Raw genomic sequence first — 21,262 nt, forward strand, 5'->3', positions numbered from 1 at the left:
GACAAATTCTTAGGAAGGTATGAGCTTCCAAGACTGAACCAGGAAGAAATAGAAAGTATAAACAGACCAATCACAAGTAATGAAATTGAAACTAATTAAAACCTTCCAACAAACAAAAGTCCAAGACCAGATGGCTTCACAGGTGAATTCTATCAAACATTTAGAGGAAGCTAACACTTGTACTTCTCAAAATCTTCCAAAAAATTGCAGAGGGAGGAACACTTCCAAACTCATTCTACAAGGCCACCATCACCCTGATACCAAAAGCAGACAAAGATATCACATGAAAAGAAAATTAAAGGCCAATATCACTGATGAACATAGACGCAGAAATCCTGAACAAAATACTAGCAAACAGAATCCAATAGCACATTTAAAGTATTATACCCCATGATCAAGTGGGATTTCCCCCAGAGATGCAAGGTTTCTTCAATATACACAAATCAATCAGTGTGATACACCATATTAACAAATTAAAGAATAAAAATCATATGATCATCTCAATAGATGCAGAAAAAGAATTTGACAAAATTCAATACCCATTTTTGATTAAAACTCTAGAAAGTTGGCAGAGAGGGAACCTACCTCAACATAATAAAGGGCACATATGACAAACCCACAGCAAACATCAAGCTCAATGGTGAAAAACTGAAAGCATTTCCTCTGAGGTCAGGAACAAGGCAAGTATGTCCACTCTCACCTGTGTTATTCCACATAATATTGGAAGTCTTAGCCACGGCAATCAGAGAAGAAAAAGAAATAACAGGAACACAAATTTTAAAAGAATAAGTAAAACTGTCACTGTTTGCAAATGACATGATACTATGCATAGAAAATCCTGAAGATGCTATCAGAAAACTACTAGAGCTAATCAATGAATTTGGTTAAGTTGCAGGATATAAAGTTAATACACAGAAATCTCTTGAATTCATGTACACTAACAACAAAAGTTCAGAAAGAGAAATGAAGACAACAACCCCTTTTACCATTGCAACAAAAAGAATAAAATACTTAGGAATAAACCTACCTAAGGAGGCAAAAGATCTGTACTCAGAAAACAATAAAACACTGATGAAAGAAATCAAAGATGACACAAACAGATGAAGACATATACCATGCTCTTGGATTGGAAGAATCAATATTATGAAAATGATTATACTACCCAAAGCAATCTGTAGGTTCAATGCAATCCCTATCAAATTACCAATGGCATTTTCCACAGAATTAGAACAAAAAGTTTTGCAATTGATTTGTATGGAAACACAAAAGACCACGAATAACCAAAGCAATCTTGTTTTTTTTTTCCCCTCTCTCTCTTGTTGAGGCACTCGGGCTCCAGGGCACGTGGGCTCTGTAGTTGTGGCGCGCAGGCTCCAGAGCACGTGAGCTCTGTAGTTTGTGGCATGGGGCTTAGTTGCCCTGCTGCATGTGGGATCCCAGTTCCCTAACCAGGGATCGAACCCACATCCTCTGCATTGGAAGGTGGATTCTTTACCATTGGACCACCAGGGAAGTCCCTAGCCAAAGCACTCTTGAGTAAGAAAGACAGAGCTGGAGGAATCATGCTCCCTGGCTTCAGACTATACTACAAAGCTACAGTAATCAAGACAGTATGGTACTGGCACAAAAACAGAAATATAGATCAATGGTACAGGGTAGAAAGCCCAGAGATAAACCCACGCACCTATGGTCACCTAATCTACGACAAAGGAGGCAAGAATAAACAATGGAGAAAAGACAGTCTCTTCAATAAGTGATGCTTAGAAAACTGTACAGCTACATGTAAAAGAATGAAATTAGAATACTCCCTGACACTATACAGAAAAATAAACTCAAAATGGGTTAAAGACCTAAACGTAAGACTAGACACTATAAAAGTCTTAGAGGAAAACATAGGAAAAACACTCTGACATAAATCACAGCAATATCTCTTTTGACCCACCTCCTAGAGTAATGAAAATATAAACAAATGGGAACTAAAGTTAAAAGTTTTGCACAGGAAAGGAAACCATAAACAAGTGAAAAAGACAACACTGAGAATGGGAGAAAATATTTGCAAATGAAGCAGCTGACAAAGGATTAACCTCCAAAATATACAAGCAGCTCAGGCAGCTCAATATCAAAACAGTAAACAACCCAATCAAAAAATGGGCAGAAAACCTAAATAGACATTTCTCCAAAGAAGACATACAGATGGTCAAGAGGTACGTGAAAAGATGCTCAGCATCACTAATTATTAGAGAAATGCAAATCAGCACTACAATGAGGTATATCACCTCACATTGGTCAGAATGGCCATCATCACAAAATCTACAAACAGTAAATCTTGAAGAGGGTGTGGAGAAAAGGGAACCCTCTTGCCTTGTTGGTAGGAATGTAAATTGATACAGCCACTGTGGAGAACAATATGGAGGTTCCTTAAAAAACTAAAAATAGAACTAACATATGACCCAGCAATCCCACTACTGGGCATATACCTTGAGAAAACTATAATTCAAAAAGACACATGTACCCCAATGTTCATTGCAACACTATTTATAATAGCCAGGACATGGAAGCAGCATGAATGTCCATCGACAGATGAGTGGATAAAGATGTGGTACATATATACAATGGGATATTACTCAGCCATAAAAAGGAAACAAATTGGGTCATTTGTAGATATGTGGATGGACCTAGAGTCTGTCATATAGAGTGAAGTAAGTCAGAAAGAGAAAAACAGATACTGTGTATTAATGCATATATGTGGAATCTAGCAAAATGGTACAAATGGACCTATTTGTAGGGCAGGAATAGAGACACAGACGTAGAGAATGGACACAGATGGGGAAGGGGGGAGGGTGGGATGAATTGGGAGATTAGGATTGACATATATACACCACCATGTGTAAAATAGATAGCTAGTGGGAACCTACTGTATAGCACAGGGAGCTCAGCTCGGTACTCTGTGATGACCTAGATGGGTGGGTTGGGGGAGTTTCTGCAGGAGGTCCAAGAGGGAGGGGATATACGTATACATATAGCTGATTCCCTTTGTTGTACAGCAGAAACTAACACAACATTGCAAAGCAGTTATACTCCAATAAAAAAAAAAGTTTCTTAGGCTAGTTGGTGAGTTCTGTGTGGTCACAAATAGTCTTTGTTATATGGTTGTATGTTGAGCTCTTAGTACATTGAAAAATCCTAGGTAAATAGTTTTTGAATCAATGAATTAGTCCTCTTAAGAAATAAAATGTAAATTACTATTAAATTCTCAGTTTTTTAAAGCTCAGTAGTTTCTTTTAAAAGAAAAAGAAATGCCATTAAATTCCATTTATTTGAAAACCAATTTTGTGCCAGAACCTTATAGTGTAGGGGAAAACAGATACACAAGCAAAAGGGAGAAAGTGCTTAAGCAAGTCTTCCTGGGACTGAGAGGACATATCTTTGTTTGTCAGAGTCAGAGCACATTTTCCGATGCCATTTGGATAAAAAATCACAAAGAACAATGCTTGCTGTTGTGGACTACATGAGGAGACAAAAGAGGTAATGTAACTATTGGTTCTTGAGTTGGGGATTTAGAAGTGTAACTTGTTTTGGCTGGCTGAATTTTAACATGATTCTTTGAGGTAATGCTACTGCAAGTTGCTGTATTTAATATGTGTGATGCTAATATCTCCTTGTAATAATCCATATTTAGGGTGGCACTTTGGTGAAATCAATGTCAGGAACTCTGAATTCTTTTTTTTTTAATTGAAGTATAGTTGATTTACAATATTGTGTTAGTTTCAGGTGTTCAGCAAAGTGATTCAGTTATATATATGTTTTTTTTTTCAGATTATTTTCTATTATGGGTTATTACAAAATAACTTACAAGATACTGAATACTGTAGGAACTCTGAGCCCCAACTGTAATAGTAACAGTGTTATCTTTGCTAAATCATTCAGTCGTTGGGGGCTTTAGTTTATTTCATTTACAGTGAAGGAAAGGAGTAAGTGATTTTCCAGGTTACTTTTAGTTGCATTACTCCTCTTTTAACATTTCTCTTTACACTTTGTCTCAGAAGTAGCTAGAGTTATGTAAAAAGCTCCTGCATGTATCTTTATTATGAAACATAAGTTTCTTTACTGTGTACCATGGTCTTCAAAATCTGTGGTTCTGTATAGTGATGCTGTGCTATAGCAGTGTTTATTTTCTCGATTGCTTTATAATATAGTATTTTTGTTCCTGTTATTTCTCTTGAGATTTTTAACAGTGAGTGCAGGAATTGCTAGAGAGGATGGTCTGACTGATCTGTACTGCTCCAGAGTTGACCAGAACTTTGAAGAAATAATGTAGTAGGTCTATAACTTGAATAGGTAGTCATTGATGTCTCATTAGTTTGTTTGGTGGTAGTGGCAGTGGTTGATAAAAATGGGAGGGAATGGTAGGGGAAAACTGAAAAATTATTTAACCTAAATCCATTTACATCTTAAAAATTAACTCCTCTATATCCCCCTCATTCCTTTCCATCCCACTCTTAGAAAAAGAAGTGTTAGGCCTTTCAGGGTTTGTGTTTCTGGTTAGAAAGTTACTGATTCACCATATTGTTTTGTATTGAATCCTCTTGTGAGAAAGCCCATAAGAAGCTTTAACTATAGCTGGAAACATGTCTTTTCTCAGTGTTGGGAGGCAGTTTCACCTCTGAATCATTCATTTTTTATTTACCATTGAGTTAGAATGGTATTGACATTAGTTGGCCTTGGAGAAGATAACGTTTCTCAACATTAAGTTTTTATTCCGAATACGACCTTGAAGAAGATTCCTTGAGAGACTATGACTGGGACATAGAATAAAGGGTAAGGACCTGAGTTCAGGTTCACGTTTCTCAGAACAGCTACAATTAAGTCTTGGCTATGTGATAGGCACTTTATTTACCAGCTTTGTAAGCATTGTTTACTCATTACAACTATTCTCTGAGGTATATATTGTTTCTGCGTTTTACAAATAAAGAAATTGAGCCTTAAGAAGTTAAGTTGCCAAAATTCATACAGCTTGTAGTAGGTGAACCAGCTGGATTTGAACCTAGCTAGAGTATCCTACGCTAATACCAATGCTCTTAACCACTACCATGTCACATCTCTATAATGTTTGTTTTGAAAAAGATAATATCATGGTTCTTTCCAGTTATGGCCTACTGTTATCACGGTGGGAGACTTTTTTAAAATAACCTCAACTTAGGCAACTAAGAAGAAAATTAACTGCAATAGGAAAGACATGTAAATGTGTCTTAGAAGAAACAATATTTTCATTGAATTGGCCATTTAAAAACACTCGTGTATGTGTTATTAGTTATTCTGTATAGCCTATTCTTAGCCTGTGGTTGATGGATCCCTCAGTGGAGGGCGTATATGAACCCCAAACTTGTATGGGATGATGGTCCATAGCTTTCATCAGAATTTCTAAGCGGTGTGTGATCCAAAAAGAGTGACGGAGCTCTTCAGCTATGTTATCTTAGCTGTTCATAGTTATATATTGGGGGTATGTTGTTTTGGTTATTTAAATGTAATTTTCTCTTTAACTAGCACTAGCACTTGCTACCATTGGATTCTATATCAACATACTTTTCTTTTGACATTTAAGTTAAAGAAATGGACATGACTAGATATTTAAATTTTTTTCTTTAGACCTTCTTCAGGAACAGTTTTTGATGATGCTTTCTGGCTGGAATTGAATTATCTAGAGGTTGCCAAGGTAGCTCAGTCTTGTGCTGCTCATTTTACAGCATTGCTCTATGTAGAAATCTATGCAGATAAGAAGAACATGGACGATCAAGAGAAAAGGTAATGGAATTTGGAAGTTTTTGTTTGTAATTTTCATTAAAGATATATATTAAACATTTGTTTTACTGCCACTCCCATTTAAAAGATATTTTAGATAGACGTTGTCTACCTTTTAAAGAGAAATGATAATAAAAGATTTTTAAAGAAATAAGCAATTCTCTGAAATAGAGATGTTTATTACTTAAGAATTATAAAAATTATACACATAGGAAGCTCCTGGGGGACAGAGATCATCCTTATTTTCCTCTGTATTCCCCATAGTAACTAGCATTGAGAACTTAATATAAGTGATCAATAATTATTTTTCAAATGGTTGATTCCCTAATTTCAATTAAATTGTTTACCACTATTCCCTCAGTTTATTGAAGATCCATTTTACTTATTGACTAGAAGTAATGTAACTGATTGCTTTCTATGATTAAATCACTTTCATTATTTTATCTACCTTGTATTTCTACTACTTTAATTTGCTTTTCCTCTGAGTTAGAACTCTCATAAAAGTCTAACAAGTATCCTAGATAATAAGGAAAAGCAAAAAACAGCCAGGAAAGTCAAAGAGTAAAAAATACACAGTTTATTGTCCCAACTGCCCTCCTCAAATCTTTGTTATTTCAAATAGCTTAGTGTTTATTTTTATAGTTATCCTCACTTTTCCATGACAAAATCACTCATATTACAAAATTAGCAAAGAGGTGTTACATTGATGCATTTCTTATGCTTGCTACTTATAATTTCTACTTTGGATTGTCATTAAGCTAGAAGCAGTATGGTTTTTGGACTGTGGAAAACCGGGAACCGGAATTCAGAGCCCAGTTCAAATATTTCTTAACTCTCTGGTTTGTTATAATTTCTACTTTTCAATTGAAAACAATTAAAAATCTACAATATGTAGCTCATTTGTATAATGTATAAGTGATATGTTTGTGATCACTTAGACTTTGTACAAAGACAAGTATTGATACGTTGTCCTTTAAGTATGAAATGAGTAAGAAATTGATTTTTGCCTACTCTTGATCTTAAAAATTTGGCAAAAGTCCTGCATACTTAGGAGGAGTAGTTTTAATCTGAATGTGCCTCGGTATCTTGGTTCCATAGAATAATATTTTTTACTAATCAGGAGTGAATAACTGAGCTCTTACTTGAGTATAAATAAAAGCTCTTTTAATTTGAGGATAGGTGATCATATAGAATGTGGCACATTTTTGCAAAATTGCTTGTTTAACAAGCAGGAGTACCTGGATTTTATTTTGGTTAACTTTAGGGGAAAAGTGCTTGACAAATGGGGCTTGCTGTTTGCTTTGACAGTCTGATTTTGATTTTTTTTTTTCAGATGCCTGATGGGAAGGGCAGGGCAAACAGACATAAGGTGTATAGAGAGGGTAGGGAATGCTAATTTTCTTCAGTAACTCAGGTGAACTGAGACTTTTATAAATCTAAAGTGATCAGGAAAAGTATAAAAGCAAAATACAGATCAACAGTTTACAAACACTGTCAGGTCAGAAAAATGAATTACTCTCTTAGGTTTTCTATTCAAGTTAGTTAATAGCATAATGCCTTATACTAGGTATTCAGGAATACATACAGAGTTTTATTTGTTAACTTGCTCCTGAGAAAGTATGAGCCTTCAAAGTTAGTATCCATAATTTTTTTTAGAAAGAAGTCAAAACTCCTTCAAACAGGATTTAGACAACCGGTCGTAGTTCACACCTCAGTCATTTTAGTATTCCTAATACCTAAGGCAATGCCTGACAGAAGTCCTGGCAACTCTGTTTTTTGCCTAGATGAATTATAGCTCTAGACTCAAAATCATAGACTCTAATACTGTTGTTCCTACTTTCCAAGTTTCTCCTCTAAAAACTTTTTTCTGCATAACTTACCAGTAAGGAAAATATATGTAATATTTACATATAAAGGTTATAAAGCAAAATAGAATGTTGTCAGTGCCATTTTGTCAATGGGTCTCCTCTATCCCATCCCTCTGTGCTCCTCCAAGAAGTAAATGTTATCTCGTGTTTTGTGTTGATCATTTGTTTGGATGATACTGTTTTCATGTGTGTAGGAACCCATAAATATAGTTTAGTTTCCTTATTTTTGAGCTTCCTAAGAAGTTATATGTGTACTTTCCTACAACTTGTTTTTTTCCCTCAGTTTTTTGGTAAGATTTGTCTATGTTGTGTGTTGCTGTGGTTCATTAATTTGTCACTGCCGCATAATATACCAGTGGGAGAATATGCCACAATTCATTTAACCATTCCCCTGTTAATGATAGGTGTAGAATTATTGGGTTGCAGGGTATACAAATTTTCAGTCTTATAAGATAGTGCCAAATTGGTTTTTAAAGTGGTTATACCAACTCAGAAATGTAGTTCATGAAGAAGTGGCTCAGTAGGAAGCTTTACATTTGAAGAAGGGATTCAAACTACCACTATTTCTAGTTTGAGTAAAGAAAGTAAAGAAGAAACTGAAATAAGTATAGGTAAATAATAGAGATAATATCACTTATGATAGTATTTATTTTATACATTGGATTATTATTGTCATAAACACTGTATAGCTGGCATGGTTTTAGAATTGAAATTAGTTGTAGGACTGAGTATCATATGCATACATAAAGCTGAGGCCTTGGAGTAGAGAAATCTGAGTTCTAATTCTGACTATCACTTATTAGTTTTATTACCTTGGGTGTTACTGATCCACTTCCTTTTTAACACTTAATATTATCACACTTCTTAATTTTTGCCAAATTATCAAGTGTTAAGTGGTGTCTCAAGTGTGGTCTTAATTTGTGTGCCTGTGTTTATTAATGAGGTTAAACTTCAGGTAAAACCACTGACAGAACATTTAGGAATTGAACTCAGGGGCTTCTGCTCTATTTTTAAGCTCTGTAAATAAGCATATTTTGGCATATAGCCTTCCCATAAACGAGACTGTGATTAAAATGTAATTCTCATTCAGAGAATTAATACTAACAAATTCCTTTTCTATTCTAGGCCTAACTGGTATTGTTTTTAAGTATAAATGGTTCATTATATTTTATTTGTAATCTTTGTTAGTTTTTTCTGTCAAAGTGTATGGTATATGTATTAGCAAGCTTCAAAATAGTATATTCCCGTTAAAAGAGGTGCTCTTGTGACAAACAGAAGTCTTACGTTTGAAGAAGGAAGCCAGAGTACAACTATTTCCAGTTTGAGTGAAAAAAGTAAGGAAGAAACTGGAATAAGTTTACAGGTAAATATTACCTTATTATAAGTGATAATATTTGTTTTATACTTTGGACTATTATTTTGTTATAAAGACTATATAGATTTGATTTGTCATTTGATTTTCAAACTGAAGTTACCTTTTTGGACTGTCATATACATAAATTCATGGTTTGAGGCTTAGGCCTTGGAGTAGACAGACTTGAGTTCTAACCCTGACTCAACCACTTAGTTGTGTAATCTTGCACAAATTACTTAACCTTTCCAACCTTGAGTTCCTTTATCTGAAAGATGGAAGTAAAACCACCTATCTCATAGGGCAAACTTATACCATGTATTTTCTGTTACAGTACTCTGTTCATTTTCTTTGTAGCACTTAACATTTATAATTATATTTTTATTTGTTTACTTGTTTATTGTATGTCACATCTCAGGGCAGATTGCTTCTTCTGTACATTTTTTAATGTTTACTTTTAAATTGACCCATTCTTACTGAATTTCTTTGGTCACCTAATTCCTCTAAAATGAGTTTCATCTTCTTCAGTTTGCTTAAACCTCTGATGTTCTCTTCTCTGTCTTTTGTTTGTCTCTCCTCCTGCTTCTTGGACAAAATAGGGGACATTATAGGAAGTCCCACCACATCCCGCTGTCAAACATAGAAATCTCCCTGCGTCTGCTGCCATTGTAATCTTCCTCTTGTTAAAGCAGAGAAAGTTTCTCCTTCTGTGCTTTGTTTTTCATCAACTCTTTCTCGGGAACATTTTTTTTTATTGTGCCGTGCTCCTTCTCAACATATTCAAATTTTCAAACTCTTAATAAAAACATTCTCCTTCAAATGGACACAAAATCATTTCCCTTTTCCCTATGTTCTCTTAAAGGTGACATCTTTTTTTTCTCCCTTTCCATCACAGCCAAACCTTGTGAAAGAGTTGTCTGTATTTCCTGTCTCCATTTCCTTCCTTTTACTCTCTCCACTGAATAGCACTTGCTAATGTCACTCATAAACTTCATGTTACTAAGTCTAGTGGTCACCTTTCATTCAACTTCTTCCTTAATGTTTCATCAACACTTAACACCATCAACCATGCCTTACTTGAAATATGTTCTATCTACCTTTTTGATACCATTCTCCTGATTTTTCTCTTTCCTTTTTTTGCTTCTTTATAGTCTTAGCCTCTTTTCTGAGTTTTTGGAGTATCTCCTGTGCTTCAGGCACTGTGCTAGGCTTCTGAACTGAATGTTCCAACACTGAGGGCTTGATTTCATGTTTATGAATAGAAACAGTTTGATTAGCATAATAGAATTATGCCAATATCAATTTGTGTTTAGAAAGTATTTCCTGGAGCAAATACCATTAAGATAATTAAATTCTTGATCAATTTTCTCTGCAGTGCAGTTTCTAATTTTCTGTTTTCTTTTTTTGATTTTTGTTTTCTTTTTCCTTTTTTTCTTTCTGTTTTGTTTGCTATTTTCATTTTTATTTTGCTGAGATTATTTTAAGCAGAATCAATTCTTTCCTGAGTAAATTTTATAACAAAGTTTTGAGTCATCAAACCAATTCTTTATCCATATCACATTTTACCAATTATAACATAGTGCAACTTTGAATTTTCTCTCAGAGAAAACCTTTACAGCTTGTATTTTTACCAAATTCAGTTGTCAAGAGTCAGACTTTGTAGGACTTCATTTTCCCATGTACAGTTTTAGCTGTTGACAGGATTGTTTGCTTTTGTTTTTATGATTATTTTTGCATGTGTTAGAAGCCTGTTAGGTTGGGATTTATTTCTTATCTAATTCACTAAATCATGAGCAATTCTTCTCAGGTAGTCCACAGTCATTCTGTTGTCTGGGATCAGTTTGTTGTGTTGCTGATCAGTATCTTTAGTATATATTTAAATATCATTATATTTTACTTTTATAACATAACATGTAGAGTTGGGAGTTACATGATGGAAATGATATAATTTCAAATTTGCTGAATTCATAAACTGATAGTTTTCTCCTCCAATTTTTGTTGTTTCCATGTTTTTAGGATCTGCTCTTAGAAATCTACAGAAGTATAGGAGAGCCAGATAGTCTCTACGGTTGTGGTGGAGGGAAAATATTACAACCCCTTACTAGGTAAATTGCTTTTTTATAGATAATGCTATAGTAATTCTGTTATGAAAGAAGTTACATGTATGTAGAACTCAAAAGCTTTTAAAAACTCTTTTCTTATAGACTACGAACATATGAACATGAAGCAATGTGGGGGAAAGCCCTAGTAACATATGACCTCGAGACAGCAATCTCCTCCTCAACTCGCCAGGCAGGAATAATTCAGGTACTTTTTTTTCTGCTTTGGTAAAGCGCTACTAGTGTAGTGCTCAGATTATTTCAGTATGTCAGTGGAATATTTACACAACCAGATAAACTGTAGAGGTAAGACTGAAGGTTGTTTTTCAGGCACTGGGATTAAAACTCAGAGGGATACACAGGTAAATTGGAAAGGTCGCTGACCTGAAAGATAGTGTAGATTTGTTGGTCATAATCTTCTTAGCTAACAGAGAAGACATTTCTTGACTGTGTACTATGTGGCCGGTAGTGAATTAAGTCCTTTGTATGGAAAATCTCATGTAAACTATTTCTCATAGTTTGTACTAGAGTTTGTTCCAGAAGTTATCATTTCTGTTACTGGCTAATATTCCTTAGCCATTCTTTTATCAAATATCAGAGCCCTTTGAGCTCTATCTTTGTGTTTTAGGGGGAACACACAAACAATATTTTGACTAAATAGTGATGTTGTGAACTACTAAAATTTTGAAAGTTACTTTTTATGTTTGCTGTTTTTTGTTTCTCTAGTATTCTGTTATTTATGATTCCTTTTTTTTTTTTTTTTAACTCCTGCATAGGCCTTGCAGAATTTGGGACTCTGCCATATTCTTTCCGTCTATTTAAGGGGATTAGATCATGAAAATAAAGAGTGGTGTGCTGAACTACAGGAACTTCATTACCAAGTAGCGTGGAGGAATATGCAGTGGGACCACTGCATTTCTGTCAAGTAAGAAGAATTCAGACATTTTTAATTGCCATTTCTCTAGTTATGAATAATGAACTGTTTTTATCTTGCTCTATGAATGTAGTGGGAGTTGTGTTTTCATGTTTTGTAGATGCTGTAAGCTAAATGCTTAAATAATATAGCAGTATGCAGTAAGTCTACGTAGGGCTGAATTTCACTCTCTTCTTATATTAGGGCACCTTTCCCTCCACCCTCAAGATATTTTTGAAAATAGAAATATAAAAATTATTTTCTCGTGAGAATCTTATTCACTTATTGTTTATAAATCCAAAGAGAAATACAGGCATTTCCCTTCTCACTCCCTGCTGCAAACATTTTATTTAGTTAGATGGCACTTTTATTGGCTGGATGGTATGCGAAAGACTGTTTATTTGTGAAATATTTTCTTTTATTAAAAAAACACTGCTAAGTCACTAGCACGGGAAGAAAACGTTTATAACCTACATGTACCGTCATCTGAATGAAAAGCCAAACACCTAATCTAATAAAAGATTGTGTATTTATGTAAAAAGTCTTTTGATGATATAAACGAAAAAATTAAATCATATTAATTGTATGTTTAATCTCTTTCATAGAAAAAAATTTCATTAATTAGAATGTCTCTCAGATTTCAAACTGTTAGATTGCTGTAAAATCAGAGATATGCACTCGTATTTTAAAAACAGTTTACTCTCTGAACTGATTCCTACTTGTCTCTGTGAATCTCCATATTCTGTTTTTCCCCTGGCATACTGTATTTCAGCCACATAGCACTTCTCCATGTTTTTTTCCATCAAGCCAGCCTGTTTGTACCTAAAAGCCTTAAACATATCTTCTTTTTTCCCCTGTTACCATGAAAGTGGCTACTTGTCGTTCAGACTGTAGTTTAATAATGTGACATATTCAGATAGATCTTTTCTGACCATCCATCCTAAAATAGCCACCCAGTCATTCTGTTTTGTTACCCTATTTTACTTTCCTACATGTCCTTTGTCACTGTCTGGTATTTTTCTTATTTATTGTCCATCTGCAAACCAGAACATTAACTCCATGAGAATGGGGACCTGATCTGACTTGTCCACTAATGGATTCCCTGCATCTAGAACCTGGTGACTAGTGCCTGGCACGTAGTAGGTGTTCATCAAGTAAATAAATGAGAATATAACATGTTTAGAGCCAGGAGAAATATCTGAGAAATTCACTTTTTTCTGCTTGAAGAATTTAAATGATCCACAAAATTCTTTGTAATTCTTACCAAGTTTTCTAGAAATGCATTTTTTAAAATGGAGATATCTTAATTTTAGTTTAAAATTTTGCCTTTTGGTGAAGCTGTTTATGCACACATGTCTTAGGAGTCTCTATTTTTAAATGTCTTTTTCTTTTATTTTTAAAATTATTTCACAGCAAAGGAATAGAAGGAACCAGTTACCATGAATCATTGTATAATGCTCTGCAGTCTCTAAGAGATGGGGAATTCTCCACTTTTTATGAAAGTCTCAAATATGCCAGGTATTATAAAAAGAAAGAGTTACTGTATTTTAATATTTAATGTCATGGCTTCTTTTCTGAAAACTTGAAGAATAATTTCAACACAAGGATTTGCACTGGTGAAGGAGTAAGACCTGGTGGCTGTGGTCAGGTTGTTTCCTTGTCATTCCCTTTTCCCCCTTTAAAAAAATTCCCTGTGTAATTAATAATTCATACTAATCAGTGTTGAAACTCAAAGCAGTGCAAAAGTGGGAGGAAACATTCAACAATTAACAATTTCATAGCTTTTACATATCTGAGAAATGAGTGCTCAGATGAATTTTATCTTTTGCAAGCATGTTTTCATAAGAATTATGAGTATTCCTGTCTTAATAGTTGTTTTCTGTACTTCATATTTTAAATTTTTTGTATGAAAGAATTCTTTAATACACACTTGATAGGTATATGTACACATATATATACACACAAATGTTTGTATATATATAACCAATGTTACATTTTAATTTTTTGTTTTAGATGTAAGAGCATGCTCATATGTTAGGTACTTACATAAAGTGTTAAGTTATTTTTTTCTTATGTAATAACTTTTTCTTTGCTTATGTGGTTCAAATATATTCTACCTTTAAAAATAAAATTCCCTTTGGGAGCCCTGATCAATTATTTATGGAGAACCCTGAAGAAGGTCTTCTTGTTTCCCATTCCTTTGTTTTCTTCCTGGACCAGTGTACTGAGAATTTTAATCTTTTCTCCTCTAGTAGTTATGTGGCATTTACCTCTCTTAACGTTCTAGTGTCCTTTTTATAAAATGGTGACTAATGGTCAATACTTAAAGGCTTGTTATGAGGTACAAATGAGATAATGCACAACAAAGAACTTAACTATAACAGGCTAAACAAATGTAACACATTTTTTGTTTAACAGTATTTGTGATCTAATAAATCCTGTACTTTATTACAGAAGTAATACTTGCTACCATTTAAGTGCTTATCATGTGGTGGCCACTTTGTTAGGCTTTTTCTGTGTGTATTCTTTAATTTTCAACTGGAAGTGAAAAAACTTGGGTTCAGAGGAATCCAGTAATGTGCCCAAAGCTATTCAGCCATTACTGGCAAAACTGGGATTTAGATCTAGGTCTGTAGGATTCCAAGGCTTACTTTGTTTCTACTACCTTATGCTGCTGCTTGTGAGTGTTAGTATTATTAGATCCACACCAAGGCCTATAATGGGAAGTCAAATTTTATCTTCCTGCAAACCTCTTCTTAGTTTTTAAGTGTCTTGTCTTTTCTGCCACTAGAGTTAAAGAAGTGGAAGAGTTGTGTAAGGGCAGTCTTGAGTCTGTGTATTCCCTCTACCCTACACTTAGCAGATTGCAGGCCATCGGAGAGCTCGAAAACATTGGGGAGCTTTTCTCAAGGTATGTGATTCAAATGACTGTATTCCAAAGTATAACCTTTCTGTTACCAATAGGGACTTCAAAAAATAAAAACTATATAGAGACCAGCCGTAGGTTTATTTCCTTTTATCAAGATATAAGTAAATTAACCTAGTGAACTGTGATCTTGTTAAAATAAACATTTTCAAAAATATTCATTGTAAAAATTCAGGTTTTTAAAATTTAACTATTGTGTTTTTCTCTTTACAGCTTTTTCCCTGTTCTACCCTAGATGAAATTGTTTCCTCATGTTTTTTACCATAGCACATTATACTCCATTCTGTTTTAGTATCACATTGCATTAGTGTCATTTTATGTATACTCTGCCATGCTGTACTAGAAGCTCCCTAAAAATAGGGCTTATTTATTCTTGAATCCTTTGTATCCCTAGTGCTTTTTCCTGGTGACCAATTCTTAGTAAACAGTCAATGTTAATGAATATGGAGTAAGTGTTTAGGGGAGATTGCCTCTTATAATGGTGAAAAGGAAGTGATCTCACTTTCCAGTGTTCCTGGATCTTTCTCTGCTAGGGAGTTATAAGGAAGAAAGGGAAAGTTTGATGAGCTGGTACCAAATACCTGTGCTCTAGGACAGCAGTTCGCAAAGTGTGGTGTAGAGATCCTGGTTTTCCCAAGATCCATTCAGGAGTTCATGAAATCAAAACTGTTGTTACAGTTATAGCAAAATGTTATCTGGTTTTTTTGCTCTCATTCTCTCATGAGGTATAGTGAAGTTTTGGTGAGGTATCAGAGAATAGCCACAATTATCTGAAAAGACTATTAAAATACTCCTCCCTTTTCCAACTATGTATCTGTATGAGGCTAGATGTTCTTCATATATACTTAAGCCAAACATCATAGCACAGCAAACCAAATGCAGAAGCAAAGATGAGAATTCAACTGTCTCCATTAAGCCAGACATCAGAGAGGTTTGCATAAATGTGAAACAGTGCTCTTCTCGCTAAATTTGTTTTGTTTTGGGAAGAATAGTTATTTTTTTATAAAAAATGTTATTTATGATATATGATATATAGTCGATTTACTATTGTTATTTGAAAATAAATTAATACATGTTAGATTTTTCTCAGTTTTAGTTTCTAATAAGGTAAATATTAATAGCTATAATCCAATAAACAAAAGCTCTTTGGGGATCTTCAATAATTTGTAAGAGTGTAAAGCGTCCCTGAGATTAGAAAATTTGAGACCTGCTGCTCTAGGATCATTTTGGGAGGAATTAAAGTTTTGGTTCCTGTGAATTTGTGTTACTGTTTCCTTCTTTATCAAGCAACTAAAAGAGCTTTCATTTCCTAGTCATCACCTTACCATCTTCTTAGTCTCCTTGCTTCATCTTAATTTCTCTTCATACAGTAGGCCTAAAGGATTGGACAGTATTGCTTAGTTTGAACATCTGGGAAGCACTCTGTTCATATAAACTAATTGTACGATATGCGTTTTCTCTTCCTTTAATAAGTAAGACTGGTATATGAAACCTTTGCCAGATGCCAGCATTTCCTTCATTGGATTGTTCTTTCTTTAACAGCTGCCATTTTGCGTAGAGTCATGCCCTGTGCCTGGCAGGCACAGTAGATAATGAGTTTATTACATTTCCTTGCTGACTGTCCTTTTTATCACAGGGAGCATTGAAGCTGGACTAATGGTACAGATGTTCTGAATGACAGGCCTGATGAATGTGTTCTCATTTCAGAAGAATGTTAGTTTAGAAGTGCTGCTTTTTGTGAGGTTGAAGAGTATTTTTAAGAAAATCTTGAAAGTATCATCTATAAAAATATTAAATCACTATGCTGTATACCTGAAAGTAACATAATATTGTAAATCAACAATACTTCAGTTTAAACAAAGAAAGAAAGAAAATCTTTAAATGTTCATCATCTGTTGGGTTCTCTGCTGACTGACCCTCAGAGGTCTGACCACATTGTAGGTTTCTAAACTATGGTCCTAATTTTATATTATTTTAGAAGTTCCAGTCATGTTACTGCAAAAATTCCTTTGTGTCCTGCCCCCCAGGGGTGCTTTGTGACCACCTAGAGGGGTGGGATAGGGAGGATGGGAGGGAGACGTAAGAGGGAGGAGATATGGGGATATATGTATATGTGTAGCTGATTCACTATATATATATATATATATATATATATATATATATATATATATATATATATATTCTATAAAGCAGAAACTAACACAACATTGTAAAGCAATTATACTCCAATAAAGATGTTAAAAAAAAAAAAAAAGAGAAAATGTTGGACCAGGTCAAGGGTAGGTAAACTATAGCCCGCAGGCCAAATCCGGCCCACTGCCTGTATTTGTCAATTAAAAAAAAAAAAAAATCCTTTGTGTTTATTAAACCTTAAGTTTCACAACCTGCATATTAGCAGGGTTTTTTTTTTTTTTTCAGTTCTCTTATGTGAATTCTTTGATTTGGCTTTCAGATCAACAACAGATAGGCAGCCCTCTGAAGTATACATTAAGTGGTGGAAACATTCCCAGCTTCTCAAAGACAGTGATTTTAGTTTTCAGGAGCCTATAATGGCTCTACGCACAGTCATTTTGGAGATCTTGATGGAAAAGGAAATGGAAAACTCGCAAAGAGAGTGTCTTAAGGACATTCTCACCAAGCATCTTGTAGAACTCTCTGTATTAGCCCGAACTTTCAAGAACACTCAGGTAATCAGATTTAAAACTATGTCATCTCACCTCTTGACCTTGCCTTTTATTACCCAGAAAATAGAAAGCGTAAGTGAAAAAGAAATGTCATTTGAGAGACAGAGATTGCTATTAAAACATTGTATAGCATAATTGTTGAAGACTTCCCATTTTGGAATTAGACCTGAGTTTGAGCCTTGAACAAGGTACTCACCTTCTCTAAACCTCAATTGCCTGGTTAAAAAAATGAGAAGCTACCTAACTTACTCATTGTATTTATAACAAGTCAGCAATTTTATATACTGTGTATAAACACACATAATTATATATATATGTCTTTATATAAAGAGAAAAACAGGCCGATATCGGGCCTGGGGAAGGCAATTAGAGATGCACTTAAGACAGTCCTGACAAATAGTCAAGTCCTCAGTGAATGGTAGTAACTGCTTTTATTAGTAGTAGTAGTGGTAGTAGTAGTAATAGTAAAAGTATTTATTCTTATTTGTCATTTTCATTTCAGCTCCCTGAAAGGGCAATATTTCAAATTAAACAGTATAATTCAGCTAGTTGTGGAGTCTCTGAGTGGCAGCTGGAGGAAGCACAAGTATTCTGGGCGAAAAAGGAACAGAGTCTTGCCCTGAGTATTCTCAAGCAAATGATCAAGAAGCTGGATGCCAGTTGTACAGAGGTTCACTTTTTTTCTATTGGCCAAATTCGTATTTTACTGTTATAAGAAAAATTACTGTGCATTAAAATATTTAAAATAAAATTTAAAGTAATTACCAATTTTATTAAAGCTTTTATTAAAGCTTTGACCCATGAACAAGAAATTGTTAAAAGGAGTCTTGAAAATTAATATTTGTAAAAGAAGTTTAGAAAGTATTCATTTTTCCTATTATAGCATTTGTATCAGTCCATCTTGTTGTCCCAGTGATAAGCCTCATTTTTTTAAACTTTCTACAGTATGTGGGAAACAAAGAAGAAATAGATACTATAAATTTGAATTGACAAAAAAAATGGAAGAGGAAATGCATGAGAGAACAAAACTTAGAAAAAAGCAAGTTGGAATAATTGGGTTGTTAATCCAAATACCTTGAAAACATCATGTCTAATATTTTATCTAACATTACCTATTTTAGTTATTGTAAACTAGGTTGCTTCTTCAACTCTATCTCCAGCATATGATGGGCAAAGTAGCAGCATTTGTAGGAATCATGAAGTGTTTTAAAGGTTTGGACACAATGATGTCCCTCTGACATACACCTACTTGGTGAATATCAACTTTTTGTACTTTTGGATAATGGAAACTTATATTACATCCTCCATCACTAGAGAATTCATCATTGTACGAAAGCCCTGGGAACTCATATGATATGATGTTTAAATATTGCTTAACAGTGTGGACTCAAGGAAGTTACCTACTCTCTTTGACCTCAGTTGTACTTTTCTAATTAAGGATAATAATAGTACTTATTTCTTAAGGTTCTTGTGAGGATTAAATGAGTTACTATACATAAAGCTGGTAGAAATGCCTAGCATATGAAAGTACTCAATAAATGTGAGTTGTTCCGATAATAGTAATAATAGTAAACAGTAGAGAATGATTATTTTATAAACCTACGTATTTGGAATTATTAAAATAGTTGTAAGGTAAAAGCAAATGAGCAAAGACATTTTTAACCTGCTTTTTTTCCCCTACGTGGAAGATTTTTTTATATAGTCATGATAATGAATTACATTTTAAGATTTTGCTTTCATATACAGAATGATCCCAACCTAAAACTTATATACACAGAATGTCTGAGGGTTTGTGGCACCTGGTTAGCAGAAACTTGCTTAGAAAATCCTGCAGTCATCATGCAGACCTATCTAGAAAAGGTAAGATTTTTGAGCAGCCCTTAAGAGAGTTGTTTAGCATGAACACATTTGATCCTTTTATTGGGGTCAGATGTATTTCAAAGGCAAATAAAAGTACGATTTCACTTTTCTAAATATTATTACTGTTGTAGCTCTGTATACTCTTCAGGGCAGAATGAAACAATGTTACAAAAGAAGGAGCATATTTGGAAAGTAAGCCCAAATGTGTCTTCTCTCTACCCCCATCACCAGCTACTCTTTAAACAAGTTGTTTCTGATAATTTCTCCATTTACTTATTTGTAAAAATAGCTGATTAAGGAATATGCAAGTCAACCTTTATTATTCATTTGAAGCCCAACGCTACAAGTAGGACTGGGACTCCAGTGCTTACTACCGCTTTTGACCTTCCTGTTTCTCCCTCTTATTTAGTTTAGCTAATTTTAGAAATAGCTACTTCACTAAATAAATGAACATGAAAAGCATAATGTGATTTTTAAAAAATTTTATAGAGCTTTTTGTTTTTGCACTGTTCTTTGCAAATATTAGCTATTTTGGTTATTTCTGCCATGTCAAAGTTGTTTTGAAAAGTCAAGAAAATACTGTACTTCATATAATTTAGCTTATATACATATATATAAAGTAAACTTTAGTGTGGATAGTTCTTTGATCTGAGTAATTCTTTAGATGTATTTAGTATCTGTAAATATAATATAAATGGATTGTTTTTTCTTGAAGGCAGTGGAAGTTGCTGGAAATTATGATGGAGAAAGCAATGATGGGCTCAGAAATGGAAAAATGAAGGCATTTCTCTCATTAGCACGGTTCTCAGATACTCAGTACCAAAGAATTGAAAACTACATGAAATCGTCAGAATTTGAAAACAAGCAAGCTCTCCTGAAAAGAGCTAAAGAGGAAGTTGGCCTTCTTAGGGAACATAAAATTCAGACCAACAGGTAACTAGGGGTCTACAAGTGACAAGATATACAGATATACAGTATATATACAGGTATAGAGAACCAGATAAGAATTCATGCTCTGGTTCTAAGCTAATTGTAAAGTATATTGATGTTAGCTTCTTGTTTTGCTTTTTTAGTTTGTTTGTTGGTATCATAGTTGAAGAAGAGATAGGTGTTGAAATTAAATAGAGAGGAGTTACCTATTTTGATGTAATTAAATCCTTTATTCAAACCTGCTTTTGGTCTATATATTTTAGTGTAAGTAGAGAATAACGTTAACGAAATACCTTGGATAGAGTCCACTTTGTCTTTGGTTGCCTAAGATAGCTTTTGAGTTGCACAAACTTACTTTAAGACAAAACTAAGTTTGTTCCCCTTATAATTCTTAGAATTTTGCTTTTTCCCCTAAGGTGGACACCAGATTTTTCATTTATTTTGTATATCTTATATGATGTTGTAGTTCTATAAAATTTGATGGCTTTTGTGTTTTGCTTTAATTATCCAATGTAAGATACACAGTAAAGGTTCAGCGAGAGCTGGAGTTGGATGAATGTGCACTCCATGCATTGAAAGAAGATCGTAAACGCTTTTTATGTAAGGCAGTTGAAAATTACATCAATTGCTTATTAAGTGGAGAAGGGCATGATACATGGATATTCCGTCTTTGTTCCCTCTGGCTTGAAAATTCTGGAGTTTCTGAAGTCAATGGCATGATGAAGGCAGGTTTTCTTTTTCAACCCAATGTTCTAGCCTGTGCTTTAAAAGTTTAGACATAAGCCCCTCAATGTCATGGATTTTGTATACTTTGTATCCTTGGCACTTGGCT

General features: G+C 34.1%; 2 protein-coding genes across 4 annotated transcripts in view; one reads left to right on the plus strand and one right to left on the minus strand.

Moving 5' to 3' along the window:
* The window catches only part of ATM (ATM serine/threonine kinase), a 139,935-nt gene that overhangs the window by 91,244 nt on the left and 27,429 nt on the right, over nucleotides 1-21,262 (plus strand). Inside the window, exons 38-50 of one of the 3 annotated variants that reach the window (XM_068556799.1) lie at nucleotides 3,438-3,525; nucleotides 5,647-5,802; nucleotides 8,943-9,030; nucleotides 11,035-11,123; nucleotides 11,223-11,325; nucleotides 11,894-12,042; nucleotides 13,444-13,548; nucleotides 14,822-14,941; nucleotides 17,409-17,643; nucleotides 18,143-18,310; nucleotides 19,387-19,500; nucleotides 20,216-20,433; nucleotides 20,948-21,159. In XM_068556799.1, coding sequence (XP_068412900.1) covers nucleotides 3,438-3,525; nucleotides 5,647-5,802; nucleotides 8,943-9,030; nucleotides 11,035-11,123; nucleotides 11,223-11,325; nucleotides 11,894-12,042; nucleotides 13,444-13,548; nucleotides 14,822-14,941; nucleotides 17,409-17,643; nucleotides 18,143-18,310; nucleotides 19,387-19,500; nucleotides 20,216-20,433; nucleotides 20,948-21,159 — 1,845 coding nt within the window. Of the gene's footprint in view, nucleotides 1-3,437; nucleotides 3,526-5,646; nucleotides 5,803-8,921; nucleotides 9,031-11,034; nucleotides 11,124-11,222; nucleotides 11,326-11,893; nucleotides 12,043-13,443; nucleotides 13,549-14,821; nucleotides 14,942-17,408; nucleotides 17,644-18,142; nucleotides 18,311-19,386; nucleotides 19,501-20,215; nucleotides 20,434-20,947; nucleotides 21,160-21,262 lie in introns of all 3 variants that reach the window. The other 2 variants (XM_068556798.1, XM_068556800.1) reach the window with 2 other exon arrangements.
* The window catches only part of C11H11orf65 (chromosome 11 C11orf65 homolog), a 133,822-nt gene continuing 117,306 nt past the window's right edge, over nucleotides 4,747-21,262 (minus strand). Inside the window, exon 6 of the mRNA XM_068556802.1 lies at nucleotides 4,747-4,784. Within this exon, the coding sequence (XP_068412903.1) occupies nucleotides 4,747-4,784 (38 nt within the window). The remainder of the gene's footprint in view (nucleotides 4,785-21,262) is intronic.

The sequence above is a fragment of the Eschrichtius robustus genome, chromosome 11, assembly GCF_028021215.1.
Source record: "Eschrichtius robustus isolate mEscRob2 chromosome 11, mEscRob2.pri, whole genome shotgun sequence".
NCBI classification, from domain to species: domain Eukaryota; kingdom Metazoa; phylum Chordata; class Mammalia; order Artiodactyla; family Eschrichtiidae; genus Eschrichtius; species Eschrichtius robustus.